The 21,313-nt window shown below is 54.0% G+C and overlaps 6 protein-coding genes and 2 non-coding genes across 8 annotated transcripts; 4 read left to right on the top strand and 4 right to left on the bottom strand.

Annotated features, from left to right (window-relative positions):
- The first annotated feature begins 2,952 nt into the window (after positions 1 to 2,952).
- Positions 2,953 to 4,690, top strand: BDZ83DRAFT_199456 (uncharacterized protein). The gene is made up of 2 exons (XM_060501648.1): positions 2,953 to 3,467; positions 3,729 to 4,690. Exons 1-2 carry the CDS (start codon positions 3,213 to 3,215, stop codon positions 4,470 to 4,472), a joined length of 999 nt encoding a protein of 332 aa, XP_060357759.1. The 5' UTR covers positions 2,953 to 3,212; the 3' UTR covers positions 4,473 to 4,690.
- A 2,559-nt stretch (positions 4,691 to 7,249) lies between these two features.
- Positions 7,250 to 7,481, top strand: BDZ83DRAFT_643822 (uncharacterized protein). The gene has a single exon (XM_060509694.1). The coding sequence runs from the start codon at positions 7,272 to 7,274 to the stop codon at positions 7,443 to 7,445; it is 174 nt and encodes a 57-aa protein (XP_060357760.1). The 5' UTR covers positions 7,250 to 7,271; the 3' UTR covers positions 7,446 to 7,481.
- Positions 7,482 to 7,542: 61 nt separating this feature from the next.
- BDZ83DRAFT_199570 (uncharacterized protein) lies at positions 7,543 to 7,973 on the bottom strand. The gene has a single exon (XM_060501649.1). The coding sequence runs from the start codon at positions 7,907 to 7,909 to the stop codon at positions 7,640 to 7,642; it is 270 nt and encodes an 89-aa protein (XP_060357761.1). The 5' UTR covers positions 7,910 to 7,973; the 3' UTR covers positions 7,543 to 7,639.
- Positions 7,974 to 12,816: 4,843 nt separating this feature from the next.
- BDZ83DRAFT_199584 (cytidine deaminase-like protein) lies at positions 12,817 to 13,918 on the bottom strand. The gene has a single exon (XM_060501650.1). The coding sequence runs from the start codon at positions 13,760 to 13,762 to the stop codon at positions 13,079 to 13,081; it is 684 nt and encodes a 227-aa protein (XP_060357762.1). The 5' UTR covers positions 13,763 to 13,918; the 3' UTR covers positions 12,817 to 13,078.
- Positions 13,919 to 15,748: 1,830 nt separating this feature from the next.
- On the top strand, positions 15,749 to 17,257 carry BDZ83DRAFT_657975 (putative methyltransferase-domain-containing protein; the record flags this gene model as incomplete). The annotated part of the gene is made up of 2 exons (XM_060510999.1): positions 15,749 to 15,838; positions 15,932 to 17,257. 2 exons carry the CDS (start codon positions 15,749 to 15,751, stop codon positions 17,255 to 17,257), a joined length of 1,416 nt encoding a protein of 471 aa, XP_060357763.1.
- Positions 17,258 to 18,179: 922 nt separating this feature from the next.
- BDZ83DRAFT_t323 lies at positions 18,180 to 18,251 on the bottom strand. Its single transcript has one exon. It is a non-coding gene; the product is annotated as a tRNA-Ala (tRNA).
- Positions 18,252 to 18,257: 6 nt separating this feature from the next.
- On the bottom strand, positions 18,258 to 18,362 carry BDZ83DRAFT_t322. The gene has a single exon. It is a non-coding gene; the product is annotated as a tRNA-Val (tRNA).
- Positions 18,363 to 18,661: 299 nt separating this feature from the next.
- Positions 18,662 to 20,046, top strand: BDZ83DRAFT_643830 (uncharacterized protein). The gene is made up of 2 exons (XM_060509695.1): positions 18,662 to 19,558; positions 19,638 to 20,046. The coding sequence occupies exons 1-2, from the start codon at positions 19,104 to 19,106 to the stop codon at positions 19,924 to 19,926; spliced, it is 744 nt and encodes a 247-aa protein (XP_060357764.1). The 5' UTR covers positions 18,662 to 19,103; the 3' UTR covers positions 19,927 to 20,046.
- Positions 20,047 to 21,313: the final 1,267 nt, after the last annotated feature.

Genomic DNA, 21,313 nt, shown 5'->3' on the forward strand with positions numbered 1-21,313 from the left:
TGCAATCACCAACCGAGAACCGTCTCTGTCCAGTCCCATTCTTCCAACTTCCGCTCCATACGGCTACAAGACACCACGGACTGAACTTGCTCATTCCGAGCATCGGCAAATTTCATCTGCCATCAGGACATCGAATCGACCGTGACTCGACACCGACCCGAGAGACGTGCGGCTGCCGGGGATCGAGGCCAGGAAGAGAAAATTTTGATCCATCCTCCAGGGTCGCGACTGGGATCCATCAAGCGCGAGACCCTCGTCCTTCTCTACCACAAGTCCACAACGGTCAACCTTACCTTGCTCGTCCGAACCGCCTCACCGAGAGCGCACGGAACAAGATTAGCAGGCAGCACCTGGCCACGACCACACAAACAACATCACCACCGCCAGCTTCAATAACACGCACCAGGCTCACCCAAAGCAATTCGGGGGCCGATCCTCTTCACACCTCTGGCTGGGCGCAAAGTCAAAGTCAGCGCAACGTTGACTATCGTCGTACACGACCCCTATTTGCATCCCATTGATCCTCTGTGGAATCCCGTCAACATTGCAAACCTGAACCATCAAATCATCTCCATACCAGCAACTCCATTTGAGTTTTCCAAGCCTTTCCGGCTGGTCGACGGCGGGTGGGCTCATGTTTCGGTGGCCTTCACCTTGACACGGTGTGATTCACCTTCGGAATCCCAACAATTGCAACCCTGTGTTGGATGGTCAAGGACCAGACTGCGGCCAGCCACGTTACGCCAGGGGAACGAGAAAATTTTTCACCTAGGACGCTCTAGCGGCAGTGCTGCGGCACTGGCCCGGTAAGATTCCCCCGTGGCACCGTTGGAGACTTCTTCCGTCTCTCTTTTGGTGTGGGTGGTGGAAGCCATCTCCAAAATTCAAATTTCACGCCTGTTCGTGCGAAGACCCAATTTCGCTTACTCGTCACCGGTAAATTTACCCACACGGCAGCGCCTACCTTCACAAGGATCACTGGGCTTTATCTCTGGGACTTTTTTTCTTTTTCTTTTTCTTTGGTGCCCCTCGCCCCTCTAGCTCTCCCACGCCCACGAACAAGTTGCGTCCGGGGACTAGGAACCGCCAGCCGGGGGTCCCACGTACACTGGCGTCGACTCATTGAAACGACACGGCCTCCCAGTCCTGAGTCTGCCTGTGTGGTCAGGGTGTTAATTATCCCCGGCCTTTAGGGCGCCGGAGTCACTATCAGAAGCGGTGACCGGATTTTGATACTGGTGTGGCTAATTTCAGCGTCAAGGTGTGAATATCGATCTTCACCTTTCCGTGGGCGAGGGCCTGCTCATTTTCATTCCAACCCCGGCGGAAGACCAATGTGGAAGGTTGAGATTAGGATATCGATCAGAATCAACTTGGACCGCCGAGAGAGAGGAGAAAGTGTGTGTCACTACTCGAACAATCAGAAAAGCAATCAAAGGGATCCAGCGCCAGTGCCCAACGTTGGGATCGAGTTGCAACTTGCAGCAGGCCACAGGGCGACCGCAGGCAAACGCAAGTGGCCTGGACGACGAGGTGCATTCTTCACTGCCACCCCTTATTTCCACGGACGTGCCTTTGGGGGCGCGATCGTGTGTGTGTCTTCTATTTCCAGGAGCTTCTCTCGAGTCAGCAGCGAACCAAAGCGCACTTGCATCGAGCTGTGCCACGAGTACACTACACAACGGTGATTGACATATTCTAACCGGTACTGTGGCCAACCAGACTGGAGTCATCATCCTCCTCATCATCATTATCGTCGTTGTCGACCACGACTACTGCAACTTTTCAAGCCCCAGCGAAGCAGCCTAAGGTGGGCTGCGCATTGGTGCGTCGCGACAGCTGGCTGAACCACGGACTTGACGGGCTTGGACGGTCTGAGGATCTGAGTCGCTGCTTGCTTCCGCGCGATTTTGAACAAACGCACAAACGAAGGACGAACAACGACGCAAGGCCAGACAAAGGACTGTCTATTGGTCTATCGCCGAGAGGTGAACACGCCAGGGAGAGAGACAAGCGTTCACCCAACGTGTAAAAGGGGTCCAGTCGACACCGTACGGTGTAGGTCTTCGCGCAGGAGGCTGGTGTTGCAAAAGGGAGTACCCAGCAGCAGCGGCAAAGCATCAGCATTCTCATTGGGAGCTGCCATCTACTGTTCTCGATCAAGCATCCATCTATCCGCCCACTGCGGCGGGCTGACCGGGGTCCCAAGGTGTGAGTAATCGCTCCTCTCCCTTTACTCACCACCAAAGCTGAACAAGCAGGTCAGAGAAGCAGAACAGCGCAGAACAGCAGCGAGCACGAGGTACTTTGTTAGAAGTCCAGCAATAGGGACACGCCTCCCCCTCAGGAACTTGTCGTCTGTGTTCCCTCCCAAGAGGGGGCGCTCTAAATTGGAGCCAGGTTCCGTGTGCTCGTACGCTAAGGCAAGCCAGCCACCCCTGCCACCCCTGTCCTTCTCTGCAGCAGGGGACAGGGATCAGAAAAAGGGAGCTGCTTTGGTTCCTCCGGCCAGGCCACCACGCCCCGGTGCGAGACTGCGAGACTTTGGACTACCACCCCCTGTGGACCTTTCTCGCGCGCATTCCCACTCCTCCTCCCTTCTCCTCTCCCACAAAAACTGGGAAAACGCACCAAGTAATTAAATACCACGCTGCCCTCACCACTACTCTTGAACTTCTCCTCTCTTCTCATGTTTTTGGCTTCTGCCAATCAATGAATATTCTTTGACATTCACAGCTTCGGCTTCGGCTACCAACCACTTTCAACTCAACCTCGACATAAGAGTCGTCATTCGTTGCTTCGCTGGCGTCCTCTAAGAAGCCTCCAGCAACTTCCATCCATCATACACTACCGACGTCGAGAAGATTCCTTCCCGAGCTCGGTAATCTGGTTTCCATCCTTGGTCATCGAGGGTAACCTGTAGCAGTTATATCAAAACTTGGTCATGTTCGGGCACAGAAGACAAACTTCCTCTCCTCTATCATCCGACCGCATACCAAGGTGACTTGCTTCACCTTTTCTTCGCGCCTCGACACCGGCGCGACACCCTGGCCCTGGAACCAACCATCCGCATCGACACAACCTATCGACATTTTGGGGGGAGTCGTGAGAGCTAGCAGAGGAAGCTGCTAGAGAAGAAAAAGAAGAAGACAGATTTGAAGAATACCGTGGACGCCTCCCATCGACCTCGCCACCAAGAGCCATCAGTCAACATGGCCTACTCATCCCCCTACACCGGATCTACTCCCGAGGAGTACTACTACGCCCGGGAGCGATTCCAGTCGGCAACGCCAACTCCATCCCCTCGGGGTTCCTCCAGCTACTACTACCCGCCCGGCTCAACCCCGCAGCGTCCGGCAACCCGCTCCCACTTCCGTACTCCCAGCAGTGGCTTCAGCGAGTACAGTCCCCGTCCGCCGACGGCGTCGCCTCGATACACGAGCGATGGCTACTATGCCACGGCAAATGTGAGTAGTGGTCATCATTCGCGCAAGCATTCATGGGCCACTCCGTCGCACCCACCGCGCGAGCGCCGATCTTCTTTTGTCTATGTACGGGCCGCGACGCCCCACGGAGAATCCGACGACGAGATTATCGAAGTGGATGGCCGTACTTATCTGGTGCCGGGCAAGTCGTCACGGGCGAGGAGCAAGAGGCATTCTGTTCAGGAGACTTTTTACTATGAGGATGGTCGAGGATATCCCACTGATTACCGTTCCCATGCACAGAGCGGTTTTGCCTACATTGAGCGCGATATTCCAGCGTATGAACCTCGCCCCTCCCGTACCCCTGCCAACAGCCACTCTCGCCGTTCCTCGACTTCGGTTCCCCAGAGGCCCTCCACCGTTCGCCCCGGCAGCAGTTCTCAGGCATCCAAGAAGGCTCAACCTCAAACTGAGACCAAGAAGCCCCAACCGCCCCCAGTGTCTCGCGCGGCCACTGAACAAGACGCCAAGAGGCACAAGATCCCCTCAGGATACTCGCTCAAAAACTGGGATCCCACCGAAGAGCCCATTCTTCTATTGGGTAGTGTCTTCGACTCTAACTCTTTGGGCAAGTGGATTTACGACTGGACTGTCTACCACCATGGCCCTGCCACTCCCATTGCTGACATGGCAGGTGAGCTGTGGTTGCTACTGATCCAGTTGGCCGGCAAGCTTAAGCGCGGAGAGGAGACTATCGAACGCGTGCGCAGCACCGAGAAAAAGGAAATCCTTGATGACTTCATCGATGCTGGTGAGCGCCTGACTGACAAGCTTCGCAAGCTTCTCAAGACTTGCGAGGCACCCATGCTCAAGGCCAGCAAGAAGTCCTCTTCTCTCGGCAAGAACGCTGGTGTTCAGTTCGTCGAGACTCTGTTCGGCATCGAACGTGAGTTGGACAAGACTGAGCGATTCATGCAGGGTGTTCGTCTCTTCATCCTCCGATTCGACGCCAACTGTGATGACATCCTCAAGAACCCTGAGAAGTAAATGGACTCTTATCTTCGGACACTCTTCCCTTGGTTTCCTTTCTGTCTATACTGCCACATTCCATGGACGGAGTACCATCAAGAAAGCCAACGGATGAACCATCGGAGCCATACCTTATTACCACCCAAAAAAACCAAGAAAACCCAATATCGAACCGACGGATGGAGTTGCCAATTGTACGATTAGGAATATGTTTTTCCGGATCTCATTTTTCCTCGGGAGTTTCCATTTCCATCTCATTGAAACACGACGGATTTGGATTTCCCTCTATTCATCACCATAAACATAATCTGGCGCAAGCTATTATGCATCGGGGATACATACCAAGGACTTTTTCTTTGCGATACCCAAGATACCACACGGACCCGAACCTACACGGGACGAGAACGACACGAACGAACGAACGCACGGCATCATCGACCTTGTGTTACAGGGATGGACATCAAAAGCATGCTTTGGTTGCGAAATGATTACCACGGGCGACTGGAACACGTTTCAGTCATGGAAAAGGACAGCGTGCTTGCGCTTTTATCAGGAATGCTTCATTGTTTACTGGGCCTGGTTCAACACTATTGGAAACCTTGCCATCGCAAAGCTTGCGCGCACAACAGGGAAACAGCTTTTACGTGTAATATGGTCGTTGATTTGCAAGGACGCAGCCTCGACAAGTTGAATTTATTTAGACGGATGCACGGGATTTGATTATTTGGTTTTGCTTTTGTTTCTTGGACTGCACTACAGCATCCACAACACGCCGCACTGGAAGCGCAGCTCGTCATTATTTTTTATTATTGTTCACACGGCTCGATCATTACGAGAGTCGAAGCGCTTTTCCTTTCGAACTGGCAGGAATATTACGGAGGAGCTGGATATACCCCTTCCTTTCCTTGTTACTGGCTCCGCGGGGGAAGCGAGTCTGAGAAATAGTTGCAGAAATCAATCAGTATCATTCTTAACATTTGTGCCCTTTACTGTGTATGATTTGCAATGTGACATGTGTGATTGAGTGATGGGTGACATGGTTGACATCAACGTCGTCCTCGGACAACATCTATGACAGGGGTCCTGATTTCCCACGTGGCTCCGTTCAGGGAAAAAGAAGAAGTGCGAGCGAACCCCATCGTGAAGAGAAGAACCCTTGTTCGTCTGTGCGGTTGTTAGGGATTTGGCGGACGGTGGTTCGATCGTGAGGATAGTTATGAGGTCATTTGACCAGCCAGCCACCCTTGTAAGTCTCGTAAGCGAAGGGCTCCGCGCGGGGCGGTTCGGGGGAGGTATTTCCATGCGACTAGGGTCCTGCCATGCGCGACATCACGCGGGGGATGATGTGGTTTATTCTGGAGGCTGGCGACTGTCCTAAAATCTAGTAGGTAGCTCGTTGATGGATATGGGATGCGAGGATTTGAGCCCGGGCGATGCGGCGCAGGGGTAGCGGGGAGACAGCGGGAGTCGGGGGACACGGGAAGCAATGGATCGTTGGACCTGCTCATCCGTTGTGTCCGTCTAGACGGGGACTGTCTGGTGGCATTATTTGTTCATTGGGGGCGTGAGGATTAGGGCTACGAAGAGTGCGAGACATTTGAGAGTTGAGACCGTGAGAGAAATGTCGATTCATCTGGGCTGTGATTACCTGCATATCATGGCCGTCTCTGATTTTCTTCAAACTCCACTTTTTCATGTTTGACATGTTCCTGTTTCTGGACCGGACTGAGCTGGAAGTCTGCTTCTGGATCTACGGTATACATTCTTGTACGGATAACAAGCCAAATTACCTAGCAAGTTGAGAAGTATGTTGGTGTCTTGAACTCAATCTGGCCTCTCTTTTTTCTTCTTGTTGCACGCCCGACCTGGAGCTCTTTTGCGTTGGAGAACGCTGGAATGCGTCAAGGTCGGAAGCCTAGGGAGATTTGGAGAAGCGGAGAAGAGGCATGATTTGGATTTAAGAAGAGAATGTGTCAATGGTTTTGCGGTTGGAAAAAAAAATCCCTCAACGGGCTTGCATGAGCTGGATCAATGTCTCTTGTTGATGTATGCCAAGTGCAAGACAGTGAGACTGGGCTGTGAGACTTTCAACTTGGGTCTTGACTCGATGCCACGGAGTCAGCTCACGGGCAAGGCAGACGTGAGTGGAGAGGGGGGCAAAGAAACGAGTTCCATCGGAGAGGTGATTTGCCGTTCTGTCTGTGTGTGAACAATCATGTTGGAGGTCCGTTACCAGCGGCAATGAGAAGAAACGGGAGGACAGGTTGTTTGCTGATGGTCCTAGACGCGCTTGACTGGTGTACCGCAACCAGGGTCTCACGAGTTGCGGGAACACTTGCTTCTTCCTTTTCTCACTGTTTTCTTTCTTTAGTCCCCCTCCTCAGAGACTGAGGCCAGCGTATAGGGGTCTAAGCCGGAAGATCAGACTACCAAACCAGACGGGAGGGACCAAGACCGGCCTTCCTTCCTCCCTTCCTTCTCGATTTCAGGGTCGTTTGAGGGCACGGTTACAGTGTCTGAACTCTCTTAGGTTGCAATGGTTCAGACGCTCCTCTCGAAAAAGAGAGTTTTTTTTTTTCTGTTTGCACAGCCGGTTTACTTCGGACGTGCGTTTGCACTACTGTACCTACACTGGGGCCCGGGAGCATGGAAGGACGGATGGGGGTGGGGGGTTTGGTGGTGAAGATGAGACGGACGGGGAGGGTGATGACGGCGCGTCTGTACTCCATAGAGCGTGGTTCGCGGTCAAGGGCGAGTCATGCTTTTGTCCCTGTATGCCTGTTTCAAGTCTATTCGTTTCGATTTTCTGGATGGGAAATGATTATGAGTGAGTGTGTGAAGATTTGCACGAAGCTGAGAAGAGGACCAGGCCTGCATCGCTTCTTGAGAAAGCGCCCAGGGAAAGACGGGGGCATCTGTACCCAGAGAAACGTGATCTTTCCAAATATCAGATCTCAATTGTACACAGACTCGGGTGATGACTTCCGATGATGCCTTTTTTTTTTTTTTTTTCCTTCTTCTTCTTTTCTAGCTCTACTTTAGGCTCTTTCGCGATACATACGAGTGCTTGAACGACAGGACAGAAAAAAAACCTAGAAAAACCGCGCTGCCGAGACGAAACAACGGCGACGACCGGGGGGTTAGGGGGTTCTTAGCGTGGGGCAAGCCGTGTACGGGGGGGACAATCATCGCTGTGGGAGGAAGAAGAAAACGCGCCGGCCGGCCGGTGTGGCACACCTCCTGGCCCGGGCGGGACTTTTCTTTTCGGGCGGTGGTGTGTCCTGATGTCTTCTAGGTGCAGTGTAAGCTAGAGTTAAGCCCATCGAACTGACGGGTTTTAGATGATGAGTGAGAGCGCTCAAGAACCTGGCTTTGCCTGGGTGGGCTGGGTTGGAATCTTCACGCCCTCCTGGGCAGGGCTGGGTATTTTGCACTGTCTGCCGCTCTGTGAACATTCGTTGGAGTGAGCCAGGTTTGGGGACGGGAAGATGACGGGTGTGGTGGCACACTGGCTTCAGGTCCTCCTCCCTGTGACGGAAGGGGACCAAAGAGCACCGTGAAAGGTGAGCAGGGGAATGAATTATCACCTATCTGGAGGGTGGGGAGGGGCTGGCTTCTCGGTGTGACGAGGTGATGATGTTTCTCCCCGTGGCGGGCGTCTGGGCGGCTGGCAGGCCCGTTTGCTTGCCACGAACCTGAAGTCACACTCTCTACAGATAGTCTGGGTACCTATATCTAGGATGGTGTTTGTTTCCCACTCAGAGGAGGGGGCGTGCAAATCTCAGGTGGTTGATTTGGGGGTTGACGATCCAACCAGGAAAAAGGTATATGGCAAGGCTGGGAGAACGGGGTGAGTAGGTAGTACGGCACAATATGGTGCGGCTGGCCGGTTGGAGAGATGGACAGGGAGGATGGGAGTGATGTGTGTGTTGGGTTGTACTGTAGGGATCTGGTGTCTGGTGTCTGGTGTCTGGCGTGAACGCGTGAAGCTGGGATGCGCGGATGTGTGTGCAGGTTCCAAATTGGGGTTCGTTCACGTCGGGCCTCAGCGCTAATCTCGCCAATCAGCGGCGCGGGTGGTGTGCATGGCGTCGGCAGTCTCAATCAAGTGATACCACGTTTTCCCCCTCTTGGCTTGGTTTGCTGCTTACTTTAGGTGTGCCGTGTTATACACGATGGACAGCTTTCTCTTCAGGTTAGTTACAGCGGGCGTTCTTTTCTTGGGCGCGTCTACATCGTTGTCGATCGGGGGCTGAGGATGTGAATAGACACATGAGGTCTCGGCACGGTCACGTTGAACAGGGTGACTGATAATCTGTAATACCTAGGCAAGTGAGCAGTGGTGAGAAGGTACACGAGGTGCGTGAAAGTGCAAGGTACTCTCGTGAGCAGGCTGCGACTCAGTGTGACGGTGGCACGGGTGGCTTGCGTTTACCTTTTGCCTACTTTAGCGAATGATACGATGACCGCGTCTGGTGTGATTCGAGAAGCTCACAATCTTGGGGAGATCGGCGGTGCGGGCGGGATTGGGGGCCAAGATGGGCCGCGGCCAAAGGGGCCCGTTGGCAGCCCTACGAGGCGGAGGTTGTGAAATGCACGATAGCAGGCAGAGGTGTGAGTGAGTGAGTCGCTCTTCATGTGGGATAATCTCTTGAGATGAGTTTGTGAAATGAGATTCAGGTGAGAGGTCAGGTGAGAGGCGCGAATGGCAGGTATGTAACCATCCGTGTCTGAGATGACGGACGGCTGACGATCGGAATGGGATTTGTGAAGGATGCCGCTCTTCCCGCCGTACAGCCAGTAGAAATTCGGTTCCAGGTGCTCGAATCGTTGGTTCATCGCCCTTGCGTGTGTTTGATGTCTCTGACGCGCCCTTGCAACGGTGTTGGTTGCTCACATGAGGCTGAAGAGTCGCGGAGAGACAGTGGTCAGCGCGCCATGGATCCCTTGATTCTTGCTCCCTGGGAGTGATGAAGAACTGTCATCCGCAGGTATCCGTCTGAAATCCCTGGGAATTCAACCCAAGTCAGCCATGATGCTAAATTTTGGATGTTTCTGAATCTTAAATACGCGATGAGCGATAATGGGGCTAAGCCTGGCGGTCCGTAATCTTTTGGAGGAGGTTAAAGTTGCAGTGAAATCGGGGGCCAGTGACGGACATACTCTAGCCCAATCAGTTTTTCAATGAGTGTCCAACCAGAGGCACGACATATTCATCGCTCAGCAGTACATTGCCAGTACACGACAACTCAGGGGGGGTTAAAAACGCAGTGTACTTCAGCAGGTTACTCAAGCTAGGGTTCTTGTAATTGAGTTGCGAATCAAAAGCCCCGATTGTTACAATCGCAGAAGCCTTGGGTTTGGCTTGCCAGGCGTCCAACTGGAGGTGCAGGACTTTCCGATCGCATCCTCTTGAGGTAGGTTGGGATTGCAGTGAAGCCGATCGGATCTCGCTTGGCAAGGATTTCAAAAGGCTGTCACAGGATGATAATCGGGTTGTGTTTTGACTGAGCAGAGGGTTGACGAGGCCCAAAGCCTTGAATCTGAAGCCTTTGGGAGGCAGAAAACCGCGGTAAACGGGACAACTTCCCACTCACACCTCCAAAGACACGTTCGCAACTAAGTTGTCTAGCGAATCATGGAGCCGTTTCAGTGAACTGCAGAGGCCTGCCTGCTTGTGAGGGGGCTGAGACGGGAAGTCACCTGTAATCTCAGATTTGATAAACCGAGAAGGCGGGGTTGACGTCGATGGCCCATGACAAGACCCATTTGGACCCGTCAAAGGAAACAGCCATGGGATTGAGACGAGGAGGGGCAACTGCAATTGAGGGGCTGATTTGCGAGGTGAAGGAGGCGGAGGATGCGAGGATGTTTCCCCTCCATTCTTCTCTGGCCAGATCATCCGTGTCTGTCAATGTCGAGTTGCTTCCTTCATACACGCCGCTGTCATGAGAATCCAAACAATTGCCGGAACTCTGTCATCCAGAGGAAGCAGTCAGAGACATCGCGCCTTGCTCAGCCTCTGTCATGCATCAACCTCCGAGATTGGCCTGAATAAGCTGACCACTGCTTCACCTTGCACCACAGGAAGCCATCCAGAATTTCAGCCCAGTGATCAACGGACAGTCTCACCGGTGCTACCCAATAGACGGCGGGATTAGCAGAAAATAACACAATTGGTGCCATCGACAAGCCTCCCGACTGGCTCTCCCCAGTATCCAACAATCCAAGAAACACCAACCGCGAATGCATGTACGTGGTGGTGCAAACGCACCAGTATGCACAGCGCGGCACAGCCAACGACGCTTCGGCAGCTTGTTATTTTTGGGGATTCGTCTGTCACCTTCAGCCCTCAGTTCACTAGCCAAGTGGGAAGCCTGCGTCATTTCTCACAGCGAAGTCACAGCGGACCCTCCAACTTCCAACCTGCGCGTCTGCAAACTAGAGAATGCAACCCACCACACCCCCGAGAACCCAGACAAGGGTAGCCCATGAGAGGAAGAGAGAACCAGTGTCGGTACGAAGTAGTGCTGTGTCGGCCCGTTCCAACCTGGGACCGTTCGTCGCGGCTCCCGTCTTCCTCTTTTTCAGCTTGTTTTAGCGGCCTGTCACTGGTCATTAATCACCACGAGTGGGAAAAGTCGCCTTGGCCCGGCCAGTCATCCTCCATCATCGCCCATGATGAATCCATCAACAGCTGCACACTCCCCCTCCCTCTGCCCACGTTTCCCTTGCTCTCCCGTTTCCCTTTTGAGGTCCCGATGAGAGCAAGAGGGCGTGCTCCGGTCAAAAGTTGGGTCAAACAGCTCTGGACATGCTTGCCTGTTTGTCATACGGAACCACGCCTGTACAGCGAACTTCAGCACCCTGTTCGATGTCTGGAATGAACTGATAGTGCGTGTGACAATGTGTCTGAGGTAGGTATCTCAATCACGACTCCTGTCCCCGCGGCTGTCGCGTCGCCTGGTGCAATCTCACGCTATCATCGCGGACGGGTGTGCTGACACATGGCTGCTCACTGCGTCTTTTTTTCTCTTCCCTACCCGCCGGGATACCACGGATGGCGTCTGCATGCAACCAACAAGGAGGGGGTTTCGAGATGAACAAACAATAACCGGGAGGGAAAAGGGTAGAGAGAGACCCTCACCCTAGGCTGCTAGTATGCGCGGGAGGGGCGGCCGTTGCGGAGACTTTGTCCCATCATCATCATTCCTACGAACACAGATACCTACACTCTCTCTCGCCTGCGTCTCTCGGTCTTCAGCAACAGCTGTGATGTGATGCAGTAGCAGCAGCGGCCGCGTCTGTCTCCTGTTGCTGCACAGTTATGGATCCCTCTTGGAGTTGACTCCATCTATTCTAGCCGCAGTCTGCGATGATGCCTTGCGCAGCCATGCCATGCACTGCACAACGTAATGAAGGCCCTTAACCCTGTTTCTCACCCGCGCACCGCAGCATCACCAAAAGTTCATCTCGAAAAGACCACTTGCTAGTGCGTTCAATTTCAGCAAATTCGCTGGTCCCTCAGGCTGGTAACGACGCACGCCATGCCCGGCCGATCCGGCAAAGACCATCGTCTCCTTTCCCCTCATCCTTCACGCCCATGTCCATGGCCCGTTAAACCCGGGCGACTCCGTTCCGCAACGTGCTCCCCACGCCGAAAACCGCCTCTGCATGTGCCTAAAACGACAGCGGGCCACATGGGAAAGGCCAGACGAAACCGGCCAATGGCGATGCTCCAGACCCCATGAAAGGGGACCCGTTGAAGAGGGGGGCGTGAAGAACGCACTCCAAAGGTATGTACCTCATCGACAGGGGGAAGATTGTACACTACTACGTATTTCGTACCGCCGTGCCGCAGCCTACACGCCCCGGTCTGCTTTACCCCGCGCCTGCATATCCGCCCTCGTCTGCTTGGTTTATAACCGCCGCGGGATCGTCAGCATATCTCTGCCAGCACAGTGTGCTGCGTCGGGACGATGTTCTGCCCGGTGAAGAACGGCGGGTGAGGTTCAGCTTCGGGGGCCGAGGGATCTTGGGCGCGGCCGTTCGACGTGCAGGATCTTGCTGCCTTGGTACGGACCACGGCCATGGCCACTACTGGACCGGCCGAGAATCGGCCCCCCTCCCTTTCGGTGGTGAGTGCCGTATGCCATGCGACGTTGATCAGTGCAGCTATTCCTTTTCCTTGCCGTCGCGGAGGTCTCACCCACGGCTGGGACACGGCCGGCCGGGATGAGGTATTGACGGCACGCGGTGGGTTGGACGGCGATCTTTACACACCTTACAATGACTCAATGCTTCGAAAATAGTAGATATGATGGACGTGGCTGGGAGGTTATAGCTGAATTCGGGAACGAGTGTTTCCTAGTGGTATCTCTAATCCTTTAGCTGAACACCAGTCATCGCCGGCGGCATTCCATATCGATGCTAGAGCATGACGCCGTCTTCACGAGCTCGGCCCTCGACTATGGGAGCAGCCCGACCCCATCACCGGCGTCGATTTCTCCCAGCCACTGCCAACACCACCAACGCGGACTCAAAAAGTTTGAGCGATAACGCCTAGTATCCGTAAACCAAACGCCGCCACTGACGAATCTCCTCAAACCTGCCGCTTCCTCACTCTACTTCCACACACTCGAACTCTCCGCCCCAGCCTTCTTCCCCTCCTGATACGTCTCACTCAACGCGTTATACAGCCCCTTAACGCGCTCCATCTCACCCCTCCAATGAGCCCTCTCCCCCTCATCCTGAATCTCCTCCACCAAGTCCCCCAAACTCCGCGCCGTGAAGAACTGGTTAGTCCGGTTATACAACTCCCTCCTCCCCAACGCACTCTCGTCCTCCCCCTCGGCCGGCACGCGAAAGACCTGCTGTAAGATGTTGATATCGTGCGGGATCGCAAACAGATCGCGGCTGTCCTCGTACGTGAAGAGGTAATACACCTCCCGAAACCCGGACCAGGCGATGCCCGAGAGGCAGAGGGAGCAGGGCTCGTGGGTGGCGAAGAAGACGCAGTCGGTGCGCGGGGAGGGGCGGGTGGACGGGTCGGGGAAGTCGCGCGTGAAGAAGGTTTGGATGCAATTTATTTCGCCGTGGAGGAGGGGGGAGGTGCGTTCGTCGTTTGTGGAGACTGTGTAGGGGGTGAGGGCGTCGGAGGAAGAGGATAAGATGGCGGCGCCGAAGAGTTTTGAGCCGGAGGAGACGCCGCGGGCTGTTAGGGGCACGATGCGGGTTTCTGTGAGGGAGAGGAGGGAGGCGAGGACGGTTTTTGGGTCGCGGGTTGGGAGGGGGGGTTCTGTGGCCATTATGGTAGGTGATGTCTTCTTTACTATTCCAAGAATTCGTGTAGCGGTGAAGTCGAATTGTGTACTCTAGAGTTGTGTGCGAATTATTTTGTGAAGTTGATTGTTGATCGTCAAAGTTTTGTTGGTGTTGATATGGGTGATGTGGAACTGGGATGGACCCGCGATTTTATCAACCCCGCGACGCTTATCGTAAATCTCCAGATGCTATCCGTACGCGCATGTCTAACGTACCTACAGTAAAGACCTACCTACCCAATTACCGTGCATGAGTGGGCGCCGACCTCCTACCATCGGAGGTGTCCGTAGCGCGGGATGGCGGGATGGGGGTTCTACTGTTTCCGGTCGCGGCGGGCTTGGTGGCGGCGACCTCCGATGTCTGCGATGTTTATAGGGTCGGAGGTGGGAGATGTTCCGAGCGCTAAGACGGGAGTGCGTCTCTTTTTAGCTATGGTTGACAGGCTGGAACTGTATAAAAAACGCAGCCCGGGTTGAGGATGAAGTGGAAAGTAAGTAATGTATCTATAACTACTGAGAATGTGTTGGTTTCCAATCGGGAAGCCTGTAGGGTGAAACCCGGAAGATGGGGTCCACTTGTCGCCGGTCTCCGATCGGAGGCCGCGGGGAGCTTCTAGGTTGGGTTTGCTCAAGCAGGCCAATATAAAATCAACAATTTGGGCCTGAGGAATAGGATTCGTGACCGAAGATAGTGTTGGATTGGTAAGCCTGCGTTTGCATCATCGATAGCGTCCTGGATTTTCTGCAGATCGGATTGAGAGAAGGACTCCAGTCTCGATGCGAATGTCACGATGCATTAAGAGCACTAGGAACCGCACGCTAGCCGTCTACACTCACCGTCTCACTTGGAGTATTCTGCATGGAATATTCCAGAGAAAGTCATGGGGTTTGGTGGATTGACGGCACAAATTTACTCCTCTGAAGCCTCGAGATGATGGAGACTCAACGGGTGGCCCATTTACATCGTCGGGGGCAAACCTGTGGGACATAGAAGCCACAATGCGTCCAGCGAGTGCGCGCTTTGCCTCGAGATGAAGCGAACAGATAGGTAATAATGCTTGTTTGTGAAGCTCGCGGCAGTTTTAAAGGAAAGCCCTTCAAAACCGCTGACCTCTCACACAAAAGAAGGTTTTGAGTCAAATCATCATCTCAATCCGGTGGATTGGAAGATGGAATCCCTGACCGAAACTATGATTCAATCATCTTCGTCCGTTGGTTTTCCGATCAAAGGTATCCAGCACGGGATATTCTGTGGAAGAAGATGGGATAGGTAACTGAGCAAGATATCTTACCTCAAGTCAAGCTTTCAACTTAGAGGTGGGGACGATGGAATATGGCGTGTATATCAATCACAGCACAATATACAGCTTGCCTTAGCTGACAGAGCATCTACCGCAGCATTCCTGCTGGTACTCGACACTGAAATAGGCTGGCGAGCAAAGAACCTTTCATTGAGCTCGTGGTAGCTTTATAGGCAGATCTTTCCCGCTGGACAAGTTTGTCTCTGCCTGGAGGCTCATACTCCGTGAGGTGAGCGATTTTCTACAGTGAATGAGTTCAACATAGTGAAGATTCACTTCATATGTGGTACCTCATCGGCGATTCTTGCCAGAAGCACTTGCCCTTACCCATGTCCTTATCTTGTGTAGTCGCTAGAGGGACTAACTCAGTACCAAGGCATCAGCCGTCATAGTCGATCAATACTGAGACAAGGCAACTCAGTTGACGACATTCAACTCTGATACCTTTTCTTGCAGGTGGCAAAGTGAATCTTGAACGGATTACCCATATCTTCGGAGGCGGGTACTAGGTAGCATATTAGTTGAGCTGGTGTTGTTGATGATGTAGCAGACCTTTCACGACGCGTCATACATATTCAATAGCCTGAACTTTCACGACATCTCATTTCTCATTACCCATTCACTCTTTGCATATGAGCTGAAAGAAGCCTTGTGAAACTATCGACGAGCAATGCCATCACACTCTGGAGCGGAAGGAGGTGTCCGGTGCAGAGCTAGCGACCCGCTTTATTCACGAAAAGAGAGCTCCTACTGGTCAGAAGTGAGTGACTAAGCGACTTCTCAGTTTTCGTCCCTCACCCGCGAGCTCATCGACGACACTCAACGACACTCTCAAAATCGAATGAATCTGTAGGAAGTCAGACTCAATCTTCACACCAACGTTTCAATGCATTACATACGGCTTTTCCGTGCTCCGACGCTCACCCACGAAGACAACAGGAAACACCCTTGGTCCCTCAACGTCGTCTTCACAATCACAACTGACCTCGGCGACTCCTTCCTCACACCAGAAGACAATGACGCCGTCAGGATCAAAGTCTCCGCCGGATGGGAGCAGCATAATCGGAAGCAAAAAAAGAATGAGGATTTGTCAAAGAAGCAGAAGAGCGAAAACATGACGCTGGCTGCCGAAAAGGTCCTGCGCTGGACCCCCGGCATGCGCGTCCTCAAAGCCGACATCCCCGCCCAACACCTCCCCGGGCGGGGCGCCCTTCCCAACGCCAACAATGTCGGCCCGCTGAGAGTACGCATATGCGCCGAGGGCGATAAGTCAGCCGACACGGCGACGAGCGTCAGTTTCGCGGGGTTGGAGGGCGAGTGCGGCAAGATCCTACCCCTCTGGGCAGATGTGCAGACGCCAGGCGCCGAGGCGCCAACAACCTGCGTCCGGAGACTTTGCCATGGAGATCGCTCCTCGGAGCCGGTCTTTGAGATTGAGGAGGATATCGGGGAGAGCATCGCGCGGCATATCTGGGATGCCGGGTTGATGGCCGTGTCTGGGCTGTGGCAGGTGAACACGCGGGAGAGCTTCGCTGCGGAGAAGCACCCGTGGCGCATGAAGACGTTCCACAGCCTCCTCTTCGAAAACGGACCGGTGAATATCCTCGAGCTTGGCTGTGGTGTCGGCATCTTGGGAAACGGGCTGGCGCAGCTCTTATCGGATGCGGACCCGAAGGGCGAGGGTGCGATCCTCATGACGGATTTACCGGAAGCCGAGCACCGCGCTTGCGCGAATATCGACAGGCTCGTGATGAACGGGGCGGCGAGTATTCACCCGCGGTATGAGAACCTCGACTGGGACGACGGCCGGACGGGGGTGTTTGGGCCGCTGGTCAAGGCCAAGACGTGGGACGTTGTCGTCATGAGCGATTGCACGTACAATGTGGACTCGTTGCCTTCTCTGGTGAATACCTGGACGGCGGTCCACGTGCACAACATCTCGAAGAGGTCGAACGAGAGTGTGCAGACGTGGGTGTACATTGCGTGGAAGAAGCGGCATCCGGACGAGAATGAGTTCTGGAACCAGGTCGACAACCAGGGGTGGGCTCTACATGAAGAAGATGTTGTTGAATTGCCGGTGCTCGGCGGCGAGACGGAGAGGATCTTTACGTATCTCTTCAGCATGAAGTCTACAAAGTTTGAGCTGGACGAGGAGAAGGGAGTCTGGAAGTGCTCATAGTCGCCAGCGCCAGACTAACCCGAGAAAGGTTTCTTTCTCTGCTGAATCAATGAGGACCCGTCTGATGGGGAATAGAGGCCGTTGAGCTGTGGAGAACGGGTAGGCGAGGCGTGCGGCTACCATTGCGGTCAGAGTGAGAGCAACCTCCGTGGTTGGTGCGGCATCCTACACGCTCGACATAGGCATCAACACTACCAATGCTCGCGGTTGCAGGCCCCACGTTCAATCAAAATCGTCCCGCCACTGATCGACAAGTCTCAGCCCTCCCAGAAACACTACATCGGGGTGGCAGTTTCCTCTGCACCCCAGAGATCCCCCTACAGCACGGATGCGCAAGCTTCGTCAGGGCAATTCAGTGAAGGCTGCAGTAAGCTTGGTGGGAGATGGGAATGGATGGCCTCTGCCTACGGCCACGAGTCTTTCATTGATCGACACGCTGCTAGGACACTACTCCATTGCTGCACCCAAACGTTCCCTAGATGGGGCCTAGGCTGGGAGGCTTCCTCGGGAGGCAAACCAAGGGCACTATTACTCGAAAATGACTTGGAGCACTGGGTCGAGTACCGATGATGGCTTCAAGACGGAGTGGTCCCGCGGGTCGGGTGGTCTGCTATCCCACTCACCCGAGACAGGACGAGAGGGGGCTAGGCCCCTAATATACCGATGCAGCTTTGCGACTACAGATGAGCCGCACATCGAAAGACCGGTGCGCTAATACATCGATCTCATACCACTAACTTTTTCTTTCTCACGTCCGAATCCAAACTCGCTTCGGGCGAGCCAGATGAATCTAATGGATACGTTCGTTGCCAGTCAGCCTTCAACTATCCGCCCCTTCATGGGCCCAAAATCGACCGAACAAGCTACCCAGCATTCCCAGAGAGACATAAAAAACTGGCCAAGGCATCAGCAAGCAAAAGAATGGACGATCTGGGAATCGAACCCAGGACCTACCGCATGCTAAGCGGTCATTATACCACTAAACCAATCGCCCATGGTATGATCTAGCCCGGACTTGAACCGGAGACCTTCAGTGTGGCAGACGAGAGAGGTGAAGCTACTCGAGCTGTTAGACTGACGTGATAACCAACTACACCACCAGACCAGGTATTGTTGGAGACCCATTGGGGCCAGGACGAATATGAATGGGCGAGAACGGGGAACCGACTTTGCGATGTGGTGAACGGGGCGTGCGAGAAGCGAGGGTTTGGAGTGCAAAATCTGCTGGTTGCGGGTGAGGGTTTTGGATGACCGCCAATCAGAGATTTGCGCTAATTAAGGGGGATTTTGAAATTGCAGTCTCCGCGCTGGTCGGACGCCGTGGCGGGACTAGTGGGGCCGGGCCAGCTTACCGGCAGAGGACCCACAGACGCCCCGTGAATCTTCCGCAAGTATCCCGCATGTGTTCCGCAGAGTTGATCTAGTGCCGAAAGGCCATGACCTCGTTGCTGAGAACACAGTGAAGATCTATGGCTTTTTTCGGGGCACGCTCGCTCTCTTACCGTATAACGTACTTGGAGTGAACAAAGCATAGGATCGGTCACTTCACTAGTGCTTACCGTTCCTGCTGGCTGGGGTACGTGACGGACCTTACGGAGAGTTCCGCCCATATCCGTAACGTTATATAACGTTGACACTCTATTGCTAACCTCGCAGTCTTGCCTTCGATTTATCACGCCTTAATCAAGACCGGGATCTGCCGTAGCTCACCTATATCAAACTCTTGCCCTCATGAGATCCAGGTACCAGATGCCCGTACATGATACATCTCATTCTTCTATGAGGCAACAACAGGAACACGATAGTCACTGTCTTACCTCCACAGAGATATCTCGCTCCGGATACCATGGCACTAACCACAATCCTCGTCACCGGTGCAAACAGAGGCCTAGGAAAAGGCCTCCTCCAGCGCTATCTGGCCCTCCCAAACCACACCGTGATCGCAGGCAACCGCGACCCCACCCACGCAACATCGCAAGCCCTCAATGGCCTACCCAAAGCCGACGGAAGCAAGCTCATAGTAGTGAAGATCGATGCCTCTGTCGAGAAGGATGCCCATGACGCTGTAAAGGAGCTGCAGGAAACTCACGGCATCACCCACCTCGACATTGTCATCGCCAACGCCGGCATCTCGTACGCCTGGCCGGCCATCGCCGAGCTCAAGACCGCCGACCTCCAGGCGCACATGGAGTCCAACGTCTACGGTGTCGTCGCGCTGTATCAGGCTACGCGGCCGCTACTGCGCAAGTCATCCAAGGAACCAATGTTTGTACCGATGGGTTCGACGGCTGGGTGTATAGAGTGAGTTACATGTTGCCTCTCAAATAGGTAAATTGAGGTAAAGGGATCAACACAAGGTCAGCTGACATCGCTCGAAAAGGAACCAACCTCCCATCCCAAACGCCGCTTACGGCCCCTCCAAGGCCGCGGTGAATTGGCTCACGGTCAGGATGAACGCCGAAGAAGACTGGCTCAACGCCTGGGTACTGATTCCGGGCTGGGTCCAGACCGACCTCGGCAATGCGGGCGCTCGAGGCCTGGGGCTGGAGAAGGCACACATTGGCGTCGATGAGTCGTGCGATGGTATGATGGGGGTCCTTGCTGCGGCGAGCAAGGAGAAGTATGGTGGCAAGATGGTGGCGTATAATGGCGACTTTCCGGGGTGGTAGGTAGTCAATCCAGGTCTGTTTATCTATGAATACTCTTGTTCAAAATGGTGGCTTACCTACACACGCAACCCTTATGATATTCATTTACCTGGTGTAACGTGAGGTTGTCTGGAATCAGGGCTTATTATGTATGTTAGACAACGTCAGGGGCTGCACAGGGAGGGAGTCGCATCCAGATGTCGTGATCATCCCTCCCTTGCCTGGGACGCAACCGCCTCCTCTCCATGTCGTTACCTCTCGGCTTTCAGTGCATTCTTCGGGCCGTGTCTGCCACGCAACCTCAACCCTAAATTCCTCATTCGGCCCGTGCTGGAATTGTGTGTAACGGCGAGAACCTCGACAGCCCCCTGGGCCCTAAGCCAGACGCCCGAGACAATGAAATGCTTAGCGTCTACCTAGGTACTTCATCCTTCAGCCGCACGATCATGAAGGCTGCTGTCTCAATCTCAACGTCGTACGGCATATCTGAGCGAAACGAGATATTTCATCGCCCTGGGACTCGGTATTGAAGTGCCGTGAGCGCTACCCTTCGAACATCAACCTCATTTCCTTCCCACATGTGTCAAGACGAGCGTTGGAATTCTATCATTCGTGATCAAGCCAGTCAACTTTTGGACCCCATGAGCAACCCGAGCCGATCTGCTCGGATAATTGTAGTGTTCATTTAGCAGAGAAATTCATGGCTTCTGAGGAGTGTCTCGGGCTGGGCACGCGACTGCTGAACACCAGTAGCCTACCTCACGAGAGGAATGATGGGCAATGGCTTAACGGCATGATGGCGCCCAATGAAGTCTTCACCCTCTTCACTCTCTGGCCCGTTGGGAATTCCAAGCAGGAGTATGGCCCTTTGCAAAGTTCACCTCCGTCAAGATGGACCAAATAACTGGAACCTCGCAGATCTTGCTGAGCTCTCTTCATCCTATTTCTTGGCCCACATCTCTCGCTCTTTCCCCTTGTTCATCAGTCCTCGTCAGTCAAGTTGGGCATCCACTCTTTTCTTCTGCTAGAAGCTTTCATTACCCGCTCACTCTCGTTCTCTCCCTCTTAGCTTACGAAAAAGGGTAAAGTCGAAACGATGGCCTGGACCAAACACGCGGCCGTATTCGCGGCCTTGGCTCTCGGTGCCAATGCTCAGGCGCCGACCAATACCCCTATCCCGGCGAACATTGGTTTCGTTCTGAGTGTGCAGCCCCCTGCCGCCGTGTCGAACACCACCAGCTTGCCGACTTCCGCGATCACCGGGATCTCGTCCACTCCGACGTCTTCTGTCAGCGTCACTCTCAGCTCGAGCAGCGGATCTTCGTCGGTGCTCTCGTCTGGCTCTCCCAGCGGAAGCAGCACTCCCGGCGCTTCCTCGTCTTTCACGACCTTTGGCACGAGCTCTTTG

This window comes from Colletotrichum acutatum, assembly GCF_030867785.1.
Source record: "Colletotrichum acutatum strain CBS 112980 chromosome Unknown BDZ83scaffold_231, whole genome shotgun sequence".
In the NCBI taxonomy this organism is placed as follows: Eukaryota; Fungi; Ascomycota; class Sordariomycetes; order Glomerellales; family Glomerellaceae; genus Colletotrichum; species Colletotrichum acutatum.